At 35.2% G+C, this 15641-nt stretch overlaps 3 protein-coding genes across 8 annotated transcripts in view; 1 reads left to right on the top strand and 2 right to left on the bottom strand.

Moving 5' to 3' along the window:
- Positions 1–1345: 1345 nt before the first annotated feature.
- LOC128204321 (L-rhamnose-binding lectin CSL3-like) lies at positions 1346–1787 on the bottom strand. The gene is made up of 2 exons (XM_052905733.1): positions 1775–1787; positions 1346–1629 (listed from the first exon to the last, which is right to left on the bottom strand). Exons 1-2 carry the CDS (start codon positions 1785–1787, stop codon positions 1346–1348), a joined length of 297 nt encoding a protein of 98 aa, XP_052761693.1.
- Positions 1788–3341: 1554 nt separating this feature from the next.
- On the top strand, positions 3342–6246 carry LOC128205364 (tenascin-like). The gene is made up of 3 exons (XM_052906944.1): positions 3342–3393; positions 5100–5252; positions 6061–6246. Exons 1-3 carry the CDS (start codon positions 3351–3353, stop codon positions 6156–6158), a joined length of 294 nt encoding a protein of 97 aa, XP_052762904.1. The 5' UTR covers positions 3342–3350; the 3' UTR covers positions 6159–6246.
- Positions 6247–7845: 1599 nt separating this feature from the next.
- LOC128205452 (uncharacterized) overlaps positions 7846–15641 on the bottom strand; it is a 68439-nt gene continuing 60643 nt past the window's right edge. For all 6 annotated transcript variants that reach the window (XM_052907088.1, XM_052907090.1, XM_052907089.1 and 3 more), the window contains 8 exons: positions 14352–14498; positions 13586–13682; positions 12184–12308; positions 11630–11722; positions 10882–10967; positions 10338–10407; positions 9810–9923; positions 7846–9099 (listed from right to left, as the gene is read on the bottom strand). In XM_052907088.1, coding sequence (XP_052763048.1) covers positions 8968–9099; positions 9810–9923; positions 10338–10407; positions 10882–10967; positions 11630–11722; positions 12184–12308; positions 13586–13682; positions 14352–14498 — 864 coding nt within the window. In that variant the 3' untranslated portion in view covers positions 7846–8967. The remainder of the gene's footprint in view (positions 9100–9809; positions 9924–10337; positions 10408–10881; positions 10968–11629; positions 11723–12183; positions 12309–13585; positions 13683–14351; positions 14499–15641) is intronic.

The following is a 15641-nucleotide window of genomic DNA, read 5'->3' on the forward strand; positions in this document are numbered from 1 at the left end:
TCTTTAACCGACACAACTGCGTTCATACTCCGATAATGAACACGCAATTCATTCCTTCATACGTAACATTTTTAAATGAGTAGCGAAACGATGTAATTACTAGAAATCCGATTAAATGGGATTGGTGGTGTACCAACACTGTTGTAAGTGTCCGACATTCAAGTTTCCCAAGAGAGCGCCAAATATGTAGATACGGACGGTTTTGTTATTTTTGATTTTCGATGTATAGAAGATGAGAACCATGTATTTTAAATGTCATATTTGTAGACATGACAGGCAATGTTATAGCTGCTAATAGTACAATGGTACATGGATTTTTAAAATACATGCAGTTCTATGTGATGTTTAAATGGAAATTAAACAATAAAACGTAGCATTTAATGTCAACGTTATTATGAAGCTAAAAGGGATAAAAAATAATTGTGAAATTATTTGTAGAACAATGTAAATCACATGTTTTAAAGTTGTTCTTTTATGGTGTATTTTCGGCCGGTGGTCTTTATTTACAAAATAGTCTGTTAACATTGAATCTCTGTTCTATGGTGTTCAAATTCTGTTTCATTTAAATCATATGATCTTCATATAACGACATAATCCACGTTCATGTATTTATTGGCAGTAACATCAATGGGTATCCCAAATCACGGAACTATTTCTATAACTATCAGCACTATTACTAATGAAGATTCTTAATTGTTATAAACTGCAATCAAACAATCAAAATATTCAAATATGTTCAACAAAGTTTCCTATCGTGTGTATGTCCTACATACTTTCATATTGTGTGTATGTTATACACAGTTTCGTATCATTTGCATGCTCTACATACTTTCATATTGTGTATATATGCTTTACACAGATTCGTATTGTGTGTATGTTATACACAGTTTCAGTTTCGTATTAATTGTATGTTCTATGCATATCCGTATCGTTTGTATGTTCTACATAGTTTCGTATTGTTTGAGTGTTTTTTCTATACATATCGGTATAGTTTGTATGTTCTATGCAATTTCATAAAGCCTGTATATTCTACACTGTTTCGTATCGATTCTTTACTCTACACAGATTCATATTGTAAACATGTTATATACAGTTTCGTATCGATTGTTTATATGTTCTACACAGTTTCGTATCGATTGTTTATATGTTCTACACAGTTTCATATCGATTGTTTATATGTTCTACACAGTTTCGTATCGATTGTTTATATGTTCTACACAGTTTCGTATCGATTGTTTGCATGTTCTACACAGTTTCATATCGATTGTGTGTATGTTCTACACAGTTTCGTATCGATTGTTTGTTCTATACAGTTTCGTATCGATTGTTTGTATGTCCTCCACATTTACCAGCACTCGTATTCCACGGTCAGGTATTTATTGGTTCCCACACACGTATCCCCGAACATTTCATTTTTCGCCTGAACTTGACACCGTCGGCGATCCTGGCACATTGTCTTGACCTTCTGAAGTGTAGTGGAAGAAATACAGGCGGTGTTTTGGTTGCTCGGGTCGGGACAGATGTTGGCACGGGTGCGGCCGTAGTTGGCGGCGTAGATGACGAGGCGACGGCCAGGTGGGCAGTTAAGGTAACCGATGGCGCCCTCGCACAGGATCACATCACCGGAGACTGGAATACATACGTTTTTATTAATGTTTTAATATGTCGTGTGTACTGATTGGCACATATAAATGCTTGCATTTAAAACGATAGTCTTAAGCATCGGATTCCAAGTGAAAAACTTTATATACATACAATACCTGCGTCAACTTACCAATTGTTGTCATTTCTTCAATGATAAGAATATTTATGGGTGTTTTCGTTTTGTTTTTCTTTTATAAGCGTTATAATTTTAGACTTTTTTTTATATTTATCATTTAATCAATAACTTACATGAAAGTCCAGACGACAAATATGCCACATTGTCTTAGTAAAAATTAAATTAAATTACTTATCCAACTTTAATTGATTTTTATTTTATAAAAAAGAATCTTACCTGTATATATTGCAACAGCCGAGACCAAAGCCAAACATACACGGAAAATATTCATATTTTCTGCTGTTGTTCTTTACAAGGATTTAAAGCACTTCTCTTTTTAAATATCTATGCCGTTATAACTGTTGGCTTACTTGCTTAGTGTATATTTGTTTCTGATAAAGCAATGCATATTGTATAAATAATAACACAGCCATTCGCAATAAAAAAGGTCATAAAATACTAATCACGTAAATGATCAGATGTAATCACAATAAATCACAAATCACATATGTCATTCGTCAATTATCGACCAAGATTGACCAATGATCTACATTGACTGTTGACTTTTTTATTATCATAACAATAATAAAACACCGTGCACACATTGTAGAAGGAAATATACGCAAGTCTTCAAGTGTTTGACGTAAACAATTGGTCTAGACTGTTTATAAATCGTGGCCACACAGATGTTGTTTCGTAATTTAAATAAAACATATACATCTTCAAAAAAAAATATGATCGCATTCATTATTACGCAAAAACACTCTAAAACAGGCTCGTTTGTCGCGCATATAACGTATTAATTGCTTTTCTATTTCCACGTAAATGGTAAACAGGTATCACTAACTGAAAGAATGAACAGTTTCATACTGCTTTGAAAACACCGTTATGAATTTAAAGATATTTTGCATTCGGACATTCTCCAGATAAACTTACAGGCATGGAATTATCTTCATTAAAATGAAACGAACATGTATGAAAAAAGTGATTGCTTAGAAGCACCCTGCATTAACAATTATCGCTGGCGGGGGTGGGGCATCAACCTGAGGCCCCCGCCCCCTCACCCCCCCCCCAGTAAATCGGGCCTGCACATGAATTTGGCCAAGCTTTGTCCGTGAATGCTTTCGGTAAAACGTTTCCGGAAAATTCCACCACTTTAAAATGAAGTCAGTATAAAATGTTCTTAAAGCTGCACTCTCACAGATTGACATTTTTGACAACTTGTTATTCTTTTGATTTGAAGCCAGCCATTTTTTCAGTTAATGTATGGAAACCAGTGATTTAAGACTGCTGACAAAAGATAAGCTCACAGGGCTTCATATTTACGTTCAAATATGATTTTATCAGCCGAAAACCTTTTACTTAAAGTGTTAGTTAAGCTTTAAGCCATCAAACATTAAATTTCGCGATGTGATCTGTTGACAACAGTCTTATATTACTGGTTCCAGATATTGTGCAAAAATGGTCTATATTCAAAGACAAAAAAGTTGCCTAACAGTCAATCTGTGAGAGCGCAACTTTAAACTCTGCGATCCAAGGATCCTCACTTTTATCTGGCATTGCATTTCTACATGATGGTTTAATCAGCAGAATGATAATGGACAGGAGGATTTTATTAATATTCGGATTGGCAGGTAATTTCTTCCTGTTTTATTTTGTAATGTTTCTAATGATATTTCAGGCACATTCTTTATACACAAATGAACATTTATCATAAATTATCGTCCTGACTTGCATTTGTCAAACATTTTTGTTAATCTAAGAACACACACAGTCAATATATATATAACTTTAATTAATACAGAAATAATAAATTTTAGTGAAGTTCGAATTAGTGTCATTTTTTTGGCTCGTGGTTTGGTGATAATCGAACTAAAACAATTATGTGGACATGGTTACTTTTTTGGCTCGTGGTTTGGTGATAATCGAACTAAAACAATTATGTGGACATGGTTACTTTTTTTGGCTCGTGGTTTGGTGATAATCGAACTAAAACAATTATGTGGACATGGTTACTTTTTTGACTCGTGGTTTGGTGATAATCGAACTAAAACAAATATGTGGACATGGTTACTTTTTGGCTCATGGTTTGGTGATAATCGAACTAAAACAAATATGTGGACATGGTTTTAGTTCGATTATCACCAAACCACGAGCCAAAAAATGACACTAATTCGAACTTTACTACCAGACCATTCTTAAAATTTGGACCAATGCTGATAAGCTTTGCTACAGACAGGAACGGTGCCCGTCAACCCTATCGTTTCGTAATATGTGTGCGGGAGCAGCACTCGGCAATTCTAAGTTACCGGAGCCACTGGATAGCTACTATTACACCATACATTGTTCACACCATCCAGGCGTGCACGGTCACATCGTGCATATTTTCATCAAATCATATCTACATTTACACATTTTTCGTCCAGCCTGCATGGCCTTCCTTCGGTGCCTGTGCTTTCAACGCTGCCATTCCACCCTGGCTCCAAGGCAACGAGTTCTGATTCCCATGAGAACATTTAGATAATGTATATGTATAACCCTCCAGCCTGCCTTGTCAGCCCGTATAAAGCTGCCTTGAAAGCTTAGCCACTCAGCACATTCCCATTTGACACTGCTTAATGTTATACTTATACAAAAAAAAGTACAATTCGCACAGGGATAAAAATGGATAAAAATGGCCGAGGAGCTCCGAATGCAGCCTGCCTTACCAGTACGTAGAGAGCTGATGTTATCGTCAATAAGCGCCGCCTTTCAAGAAATACAGGTGAGGAATGCACGAGTGTATCATGCCGTATATTATCTATTTATATTATGATTAGATATTTATTTTGTCCCCTATTCTGCCTTATCTAGTACAGTACAAGTCCATGAGGAGTTGCAGCAACACTGTGAGCGCCTCCCCAGGGAAGAAAGAGCCAGTCTAATTTTATATTCACGTGCCTATTTTAAACTCCAGTATGCCTGGCCGGTGTGTGCAGGTCCAGCCCCTAGAAACGTCACTCTAGAATGTCAGCGCCCTCGCCTTAGGCACTACAGCTGCGACTAACACGGGCGCATCAAGCCCATCTTCTCATATCGATACTTTACACTTCAGTTTACCTGGTCGGTGTGCATACCCAGCTCGTAGAAACGTCACTCTTGACAGGACTGTCAACGCCCGCCCCTCAAGCATTACAGCTGCGACATGCATGAGAACAAAGAGGCTTTTATTATGTATCTTTATTTTACACAGGTGTGCAGGAGACGTCCCACTAGACTGTCAGCGCCCGCCCCTAAACACTACAGCTGCGACATGCGCGAGAACAACGGATAATTAACTTGTCTATATTTTACACTCCAGTATGCCTGGCCGGTGTGCAGGGCCAGCACCTCGTGCATTGCACCAAGACTCTTGACTGTCAGAGCCACCATCCCCTCGAGCACTATAGATGCGGATTGCACGAGTACATCGTGTGTGAGGGAGGACACTGCGTCTGCTCCCTGGGATTTGGGCGTACGTACCTTTATGTGTCTACATAATATAAACGCAAGCGATACCTTGTTTTTTGGTCACGTTCAATACAGTGGCGGACCTAGAGAAAGGTGGCACATCGGCGGCCCGTGCCTTAACATTTCTTTTAGTATTTTTACTTTATAAGATAACTTCAAGTTTCTTTGAATGGAAGGTTGAAGTGCATCAACGATTATACACATGTTATTTGAATACCTTAATTTCTAATCACGGTTTAAGTTTTAGGTCCGTGATTATTAATGATGATTCAGGATACTTATCCATCCCGGGTGTATTAATCGTCCGTTTCACCGTTATAACACGTGTCTGCACGTTTATCTGGGACTAACATGTTAGTTTATATTGTAGTCTCATGTTATAATCGCATGTAATCACTCAAGGCGTTTTTGTTGGTAATAAAATAGTTTTGAGTTGAGTTGAAACACCTTTTAGTAAAAACAGGCAGACGACCATCTGCATGCAGTATCATTGTTTTGAGGAAATTTAGGAATAATGGCTACATGCAGAAGCTGCATCATGTTGTTGAAGATGTACACACAGTCATGCATTTGTTATTTCAAGTCAAACGTTAAAAACAGGTTTCCAAACCGCGGACACACTTGAAACCAAAACTGAAACTAGATATCAACAAAAAAAACTTAGTTTGAAACTCGGATAAATAAACTAGAAATATCATGGATCGAATGACAATGGCAATTTATCGTCAGAATTCGCGTCTTTCTAGCAATAAACAAACTTAAGACTGACGGGCGGGTATCGTTTTCATTTTTATTTAAATTTCCGATTTCAGCGGAGCCTTGTCAGACGCCCGCCGACTGCCAGGTCACTTGCACGGACCCTAGTGAGTCCCACTGTATTGACAGCTACTGCGCGTGTCACGTGGCTTGATGGACACATGACACTAAACATTGAAATCGATGCAGACGACATACTCTGATTTCTGTTCTGATAAGCCAATAAACATATAAAAATGCGAGCTAAATCCTCTTTGCTTTTTACCAGTATACATGTAGGCGTACTTGATGTTAGCAGCGGCACGGACCTATAAATTATTTATAGGTTTATGCATCCGTGGCAGTGGTCAGCAGCAGTCATTTGTATAAAACTCAGATAAATTGTCCACAGGTCATCTTTTGGTTCATTTGCTCATTTAACTGGTTTGATTGGTTAATAGCTATTACTGGATAAACATTGACCAATCAATAAACATTTAGGTAAATTTTGACCAAATTAAAAGAGTTGACTAGCTTAATACAATTTGCTGCGGATGGTTACCTCACAAAGTCTCTAATTTTCACCGATCACCGTTGATTCAGGATCATTCCATCAAATAATAAAGTCTTCATTTAAAACGTCCCATGAGAATTTCCCGGAAGTTTATTTTTCAGAAACGTTCGTGAACATTGAGTACACACTTGTACAGAGTGTTAATACGGTAAGTGTTTTTTCTAACAGTTAACCTACATGTAATTTCATTCCAATTTGACCTAGAACTACCCATATACAAGCGAATAGGCCGTAAACACGTAACATCAAACATTTTGAGATGACTGGTTAGGAACATTAGCGTGCAAAGTGTTTTTCGAACATTTGACCAAGTGAACTACTTTTTTATCAGACATGTACAAGTCGAACATGACCTATATTTCAATACAACCGAAGTGTTTACTTAAAGTCAGGATAGAATAGTGTGGCTTATAAGATACTTTATTGTACCTTATCAGCTTATTTTGACTGAACAGAACACGTTTTCAAACTTAACATAACACCTGTGCAAAACAATCTGACTGTATATCATTTATGTTAGCAAGGAAAGTGTGAAACACACTTTAGATAAGGCATGACCAAAATCATACATGACCTAGATTCCAACATTTTGGCTAAATGTAAGGGCATTGGTTTGTAAATGGGGTGTGCTGAGTGTTAAACAGGTTTTCTCTGAGTTTTGACCTAATTTCCTACTTTTGATCAAAGATAATCCATACAAAAACTTAACATAACCCCCGTAAAACATACTGACCTTATTGTATGCACGTAGTTAGAAAATGAGGCCTTTCGAGTGTTAAAAAGGTTATAGAAACATTCTACCTGTTGACTTAGTAGTTGTTAATCTGCCACGACTCTTGATAGGCTTTGACCTTGATTTCATATGCCCTTTAAAAAATGTTTTCTTTCTTTTACTTGACCTTATGACCTTGACCTTGTGACTTTGACCTAGTTTTTTTCCAGACATGACGCATACTCGTTCTCGATATAAAACTCACAAAGACAAACATGTTTTAAGTACATGTACGTGTATCATTTCGAAAAAAAATTGACGTCTGCAGCTTTTTATAAGGGTTTTCAAGCTTTTAGCCTGGATGGGAAATACCTGACCCGACAACATGCATAATCCAACCTGACTCAAAGTTTGAATAGCGACATATTCTGAACAATTTCCATTCAAAATTTGTTTGAAATTATGGCTTCTTGGTGAACGAACAAAATGTTGACAACGATCAACAACCGCCAATCACAATGGCTTACAAAGAGCACTAAGAACTAGGTGATGTTCGAGGCCTTAAAAATGAACACATTTCAAGTTAATGATTTAATTAATATTACTAGTGCTACATGCGAGGTATGTATTGCACAGGATTATCAAACATAACACGTGCGTAGGCAAATGGCAAAACGTAAACAAAGGGGAGTAACAATAATATATAACATAAATACAAATGTATGCAAAAAATGATAAAGGGAGGTAACATTATACAATGAAAGTAAAAAACATAGAAAACCTGTCATCATGAATAAATAAAATGATATTTAAAATAATAAACATATGTTATGATGTTTATGGTCATTACCTTTATAAACTGTTAAACAAGAGCGCCGTGGAGCGAACGCCAAGCTACTGTGTGAGTTTTGTTTTATTATGCAGATAAACAAGGGGGATAACTCGACATTTGTTAAAACCAGAGTTATTTGTACTAATATTAGCAGCTTTATCTGTAAGTTTTGCCACTGGCAAAGCATATGCGAAATATTATTTAAATATTATAACTGTTTTTGAGTTATATAAAAAAATGCATTCTGACAAAGTTGCCAACACTGCAGACAGTAACATCAAATCTATAGCAATACCATTTTTTTTCTGAAAACAGACAAGCCTACAAATGAACAAATGATAAATCAACAAAGCTCAGGCAATCCCTATATAATTTGTTGTTTGTCATGATCCCACTGATACTGCACAAAAATACATGACTGCTTTTACCCTGGAGTAGGCCAAAAAAGTTTAAAGCATATTTTAAGACGTTGGTCAGTCATACAAAACTAGATTCCTGGTTTGCTGATTCTAGAAAAAGATCTAAGCCGGACCAGATCAAATATTCACATTTTTAGAAGAGTCTTATTTATCATATTGAAACCTACTTAAAGTTCCAAAATACCTGCATATATACATGTATAGTAAGTTACTGGACGGACATCTGACTGATGCACAGACACAAAAATCTCACAAAGATATACCTTGGACACAATCAAATGACATAAGATATTCCAAATATTGGAAATCATGTCATTGTATGATTTCATCATTTGGTTTATTATTTTACTAACAGAAGCGATTATCTAAATGTGTTCATATTGTGTCCAAGGCGATAAAAATGATAATAATGATAACAATAACATATCCACCATCACACAGCAAACATTAAACGTTCAACGTTTCATTGAAAGGGTCCTCTATAATCCTCTTATGTATTTCTATAAACAGAGGCACGTAGGTGACGAAATCCAGGAAGTCCGCAAAGCCTCTCCCCTCTCGGTTAAACTTGCTCAGGACCTGGAAAAACAAGGCAACTTTCAATCACTTGACAAAATCTTACTTTCTTTTTAACAAATTTGAATGCTTCATTGTGAAAAAAGCTCTTGAGTCACGGGTGTAAACCAGGACTGGTGTCCTTTTTCAAAAGACAAAGAGAATCCGCCCTTGGTAGGGCTGGAACCAGCAACAGCTTAGATCATACCACAAGACCTTTTTTAACATATTGAAGTCTGTAAAATACAACACTATTTTTTTCTTCGAATAACTCTAAGACTAATATCTAATACTAATATTTTCCAAGTATACTTGTTTAAGATTTTGCATTGACGGAACTATTATAACTATTAAGGTAGGGATTTTCTGGCTGTGACAAGTTTCTAAAGGAGTCAAACATTATTTCGGTTGTGAACAAAATAGAAGTAACTAAAATAGTGTAATTAATTGGAACAAGTTCACCTTAAGTGGATGTCAGGGCTTTAGATACTAAAGGTGCACAAATCTTGGTGAGCTTAACAAATAATGAAGTCAAGAGTTATTGAAATTATTAAACATATTTTTCATCATATGGGCCAAGTTTCATGTTTATATCCATGTTGCTATGGCACGACACTGATGATGCCAATGGCATACCGGAACATTTTTTTCTGCGAAAAACAAGACAACCCCAAACCAGGCACAACTTGTATCATATACAGTTAACAAGAACGCAGTAAAGGTACTATTCTTACATAGCTGGTGTGTTCTGGTGTAAGGCCTCCAGCGGTCAGCTCCACGGCCAGGAGGTCAGCTGTACAGTTGCCCAGGGGCAGCTGGCTCTCGTCCTGCAGTAGCCGGAATAACTCCTGAAAAAGGAGAGTGTAGGGCTTCAAATTTGTTAGACAGTGTGCATTTTAGAAGAAAATAGTGGATTTAAAACATATATGTACATGTAACTCAGAAAAAGGCACAGACATTAATAAATACCATCCAATACATGCTTATAACATACATGTTAGTACATGTTGGCATCACTTTACACTTAACTGATTGAAAATCATTATTGGAAAGAAACCTGGTTAAAAATGGCTTAGTGACAACTATTATTTTAAACACTAAGAGTTCAAACTCATGCTGTACACGATTGTAAAACAAATTCATTAAACATGATGCACATCTTGTTTTATTCTCAAATAGAGGAAAGTGCATATTTGCACAACCCCGTACAGAAAAAGGGGCATATTTGCATGACTCAAATTAGAGAAAGAAGGGGCATCTACCTTGCTTTTCTCCATCTTGACATCAAGAGCATTGTGATCTACCTTGTTGATTAACTTTCTGATGACTGGACTGAAAAAGAATGAAAAAAGATAATAATAATAGTAATAGAAATTGCAAAAATAAGACAATTTCATCATTTAACTACATTTATTATATGCTTCTCAATAAATCACTTGGTCACATAATGAAATGTTCTATTGACTGCATTTATATTGCTCTATTATGTTAAAGATTTGTGTGTTCTTGTTTCATTTGATATGAAAAATTAGCAAAACAAAACTGTAAAGCAAAATGGTTTGAAGACACAAATGTATTTGAATTGCATCAGTGTAATTTCGAAAGTCTAAATAATGAACACATTGCTCTCGCACACAAGAGTAGGCTGAACTATAATCATAATACTTATGTCATTAAAAACACTTTTGCCAAAAAAAACAACAACTTTGGGCAAAAACACAAGGCTAAGTTTTATAAGGAGACATGTCCATCTTGTGCTCATCCATCGAATTCTGATTATTATATGAAATCCACTCAGTGACTTACTCCATCTGGGTAACCTTCTCCGACAACGCTGCGACAATGCTGAACATCCGGAAGTTGATCTTCTCTCTCTTGGGAAGGTCAAGGACCTAATGTAAAAACAATTCATTTAGCAAACTATGACTTTATCGGAAAACACCAATATTGTATTTTTCATAACAAAAACCCAAAAGTCTGAAGTAATGTGCTAAAAGTGGCAGATGTTTACTTAAACAGGTAGTACTCCAAGCTCCATTTTCTTTTGAAAACTCTTAATGTAACAAACTTAAGTATCTGATTTTATTAATCAACTAAATAAACATAAAACAATAGTTTATTGTCATCATGATACAGATAACTTCCTTGAAACCTTTCAAAAACACTTCAAAATGAGAATATAACACAAATCATACCGAAACAAAAATAGTGAGCTAAGCTTGATCTTGTTATAAGGTACATGTAAGTTAGGATGATTAAGAAATAAAGGCCAGGTTAGACTTGTGAAGAATATGCAACTGGTGAGGTCTCAGAATCACAGTCATTGCACTTAAAATTTGCACCATTTACAGGAATCACATAAAAGTTGGTATAACCAGTATTTATTCCATATAAGTACATTTAGCAAATACATACATTACATACTTGTTAATTAAGGATTGAGGAGATAGCTTAGAGCTAATATCCATACCTCTTTCCTTAACATAAAAGTTGAGGTATATCATGGTAAAGTGGGGGACAAACTGCATTAAATATAAGAAACTGCTGTCCTTACAAAGTAGATGTACTGGAACTCCTTCTGTGTAAGCAGTTTGTTGTTGACCTGCTGTAGGGCTGCCTCCACCTCATCCAAGTTCATTTCAATATCCTGAAACAGGAACAATGCAACTTAACTCAACTCAACTATGCAATGTCTAACAAGGGGAACTGGAATCAAATTTCCTTTGCGTGAGCAGTTTGTTGTGAACCTGCTATAGAGCTTCCTCCACATGCTCCAAGTTCATTTCAATATCCTAAAATAGTGCAACTCAACTGAACAATGACTACCATGGTGAACAGTGGTGGAACCCCCCTCTGAGTTTTGAACTTGCCCATTACTTTCCCCATGTTCATTTCAGTGTCCTTCAGGAGAACAGTACCATTCTTGTATATGCAACATTATACTCACATGAAAATTGGGCTGTTGTTTTTACTATTGAAAGAAAGGTTGTGATAACAGTTACAGCATGAAACATTGAATTTGATCTAGACATTTGTAGAGAATGAGAAAACTTTGAATATGAGTAAAATACCAATTGCAAATGAAGTATAAATCACAGTAATACATACTGGGTCAGGATGGAGCTTCTGGTACAGCCTGCTCTGCTGTCTGCGGAATTCGTACGGTGGGGCCCTGGCGTTCTGTTCATTGAAGTAGTAGTCCATACAGTACAGACCTACCAGATCCTTTTCATCTGAAATACAAACAAAATTTAAACTTGTGAAATATATCTTCAGCAATTTCTAAGACATTTTTAAGATAAAGCCGGATTTTTTATTTGACGATGCAATTTTGCAAACCTAGGATTTGAGCTAATGACCTAGTATTTTTAACCAAAAAGACCCTTATTTTAACTTATCGGAGATATTATTCATACAAATAACCTGATCAACAGAAACTATTCCATTTGTGTGAGGAAAAATGAACATTTTATAAATACATCAGCTTTTCCAATAAGATCTGTCCCAGAGACCTAGTTTTTTACCCTAGATGACACACTTTATCATCTAAGATTTAATTTTTTTATGACATCAGGACTATATTTTCTAAGATTTGACCTAGTGACCTAGTTTTTGATCTGAGGTGACCCATATTCACAAATGTAGACAACATGTAGACAAATATTCTGACCAAGTTTCATAAAGATTTGACCAAAATTATTGAATTTTTATAACCAAGGAATTTTTTCTCCTAAGATTTGACCTTGTGACCTAGATTTTGACCGGGGATGACCCATATTTAAGAACTTTCACGATATTATGCAGAGAAATATTCTATTTTTATTTTATAAAGATTTGACAAAAATTGTTGAATTTAAGACATGGAAAGATTTTCCTAAGATTTGACCTAGTGACCTAGAATTTGACGCGAGATGACCAATATAAAAATAAGCAAGATATTATGCAGACAAATATTCTGACCAAGTTTCATCAAGATATGAAAAAAATGTTGAATTTATGACGTGAAAATATTTTATCTAAGATTTGACCTAGTGATCTAGATTTTGACCCAGGTTGACTCATATAAAAAATATGCAAGATATAAAGCAGACAAGCATTCTGACCATGTTTCATCAAGATTTGATAAAAAAATGAATTTATTACCATGAAATATTTCTTCTAAAGATTTGACCTAGTGACCTTGTTTTTGACCTGAGATGACCCATATTCATATATTTTCAAGATAACATGCCGACAAATAGTCTGACCAAGTTTGATAACCATTGGATAAAAACTCTTGATTTTATAACATAAAAGTAACACATGTCCATAAATGGTATGATCATGTTTTGATTCAAATATTTGAGAAAAAAAATCCATGTTACACTGTGTAGTCACTACTGAATTGGTGTAGTCTGCTCAATACCTGATAAAAGTTTAATGAGTGCAATGCTTTTAAAGGCGGACCAGAAGCAGACATCTATCTGTCCCCCCAAAAATGAGACTTAAAACATTTCAAGTTTCGTCCTACCTTCTATCTGTGATATCCTCTGTTCATACGCCTTCAGTTTCTCAATGTCTCTGTTGATTCCCAGACTGAGGGTCTTCACTGCCGGGTCCTTCTTAGCCTGATATACAAGAGAAAAATAAAGTATACCTTACTCTACATGTTCAACTGTAATTAAATCTGCCATTTAAACGTTATCATATCCCTTATGCCAATCAATCTATATTCAAATGAGTTAAAAAATGATCACAAACCAGGAAAATGTAAAGACATACTTGAGGATAATAAAACCATCATTTATGGCGTTATTACTAATTTAAAGGCCAGCATTCAAAATCATCTTATGACAATTCCTAATTTAAGCAAATTTCCTAAGGGTTTACATTCAATCTAAAAAAAAAAGTAAATGTGTTTTAACATTATGATATGTATTCTCATTAAAAACAATTTTAGAAATTGTTTTTATAATACGACCAGTGAGATAATTAAAGAAAAGTGATTTTAAAAGTTAAAAAATGACTGAACTGAAAATGAGTCATAATCAAATATTATAGGAAAGAATTAGCATAACCGGTCAGCTGAATTCTCAATTCTGTACCTAATTTATATATTGCCTTTGGCTTAATCATCGGTTATTTAAATGATTATTACAATGTAATCTAGTATAAAATTTATATTCACTGATTTGGATTGCTGTATAATGTTGTTAAAGATGTGTACATGTATTAACATTTGGTTAAACCAAATAGTATGTTTATCTCCCATTATTATAATGTATACATTAAAATACCTTTTTCATCATCTTCTCATCCATCCGGCTAACAATCACCTCATCTGTGATATCAGATGCCTTCGTTGGTCGGAAGTTCTTCAGAGCTGTCACCATTGAGCCCAGGAGATCGTATTCTCCTTCAGAACTCTTCTTCTTCTTCTTTTTCTGAGAAATTATTAAATCCATACATTAAGTAAAGCTGAAACTGCATGACTATATTTTTGGTAGCACTCTGAAATGTCCTTCAATCATTCATTGGGATTTGACAATAAAATGTTTCTAATTAACTTGTTTCTGAAAAACCTGTATAGTACATATTCAGACTAGGTCAGATTGTATTGAATTATGACTGAAATACGACGGAAGAACTAAAATATACAGGATTGTTATCATATAAAAAATATTGATTCATAATATACCAGTTCATCAAAATATACATTAACGCGACTGGAAGAATTTCTGCTACAAACACTGAACATATTATGTCAATAGTATGTAGGGTGCACAAGTTACAGGGGTCTGAACAGGGACAGTAACTCAGACCCCGTGCACGTCCAATACAACAGAATGACATAAACAGCATCAATGACATCAAACTCATATACAGTCCAAACTCGCTATGTCAATGTCAGATATCCCGACTTTCCGGTTGTGTCATCTTTTTTCTCCAGTCCTGAATTTATTCCTTCTTATTCTATATAATATAAATCTACTTCTGTTGATTTTTTTATCTCGATTTTTTTGCTATGTCGACCTACTATTTCAGTCCCTATGGTCGAATTTCACACATTTTCCTTGTTTCTTATGTCAAACTGTAGATCGAGATGTAGGTGCGAAAATATTCATGACTGTTTGACAGTTTGCGGCTAAATTAAATGTACCATGCATGTCAAAATAATAAACTGTCATTATCGGAGGATAATTGGTAAGTGTGAATAATTAAAGTTGTTTGTTAATGTTTTCGATTAAAGAAATATTTATTGCTTAACCTACTCGTTGAAACACAAAAGGACGGCGATGACATAATTGGAAAATTCGACAACATTGAAAGTTACGTGACGAAGAAATTTCTCTTTACTGCATGTAGAAAACAAACAGGCATAATGAATGTGCTAATTAAAGTTGTTGTCAAATGTGCTATACCCTTTTCTTACAATGTACAAGTGTATGTGGTTGTGGTCATACACCTGTTTTGTGTAATCCACAAACGTGGATAAAATAAATTTGACACAAATAAATGTTGTTGTTTTTTCACTTTATTTTTAATGATACATTTGCAGTTTTCCCAACAGTAACAAGACCGTTCAA

The sequence above is a fragment of the Mya arenaria genome, chromosome 10 (assembly GCF_026914265.1).
Source record: "Mya arenaria isolate MELC-2E11 chromosome 10, ASM2691426v1".
Classification (NCBI taxonomy): domain Eukaryota; kingdom Metazoa; phylum Mollusca; class Bivalvia; order Myida; family Myidae; genus Mya; species Mya arenaria.

Bases quoted from the DNA above. Each gene is read 5' to 3' on its own strand.
- LOC128205364 (XM_052906944.1), top strand. From the start codon at position 3,351: ATGATAATGGACAGGAGGATTTTATTAATATTCGGATTGGCAG. The intron at 3,394-5,099 runs GTAATTTCTTCC...TTTACACTCCAG, and splicing joins ATTAATATTCGGATTGGCAG to TATGCCTGGCCGGTGTGCAG. The intron at 5,253-6,060 runs GTACGTACCTTT...TTCCGATTTCAG, and splicing joins CTGCTCCCTGGGATTTGGGC to CGGAGCCTTGTCAGACGCCC.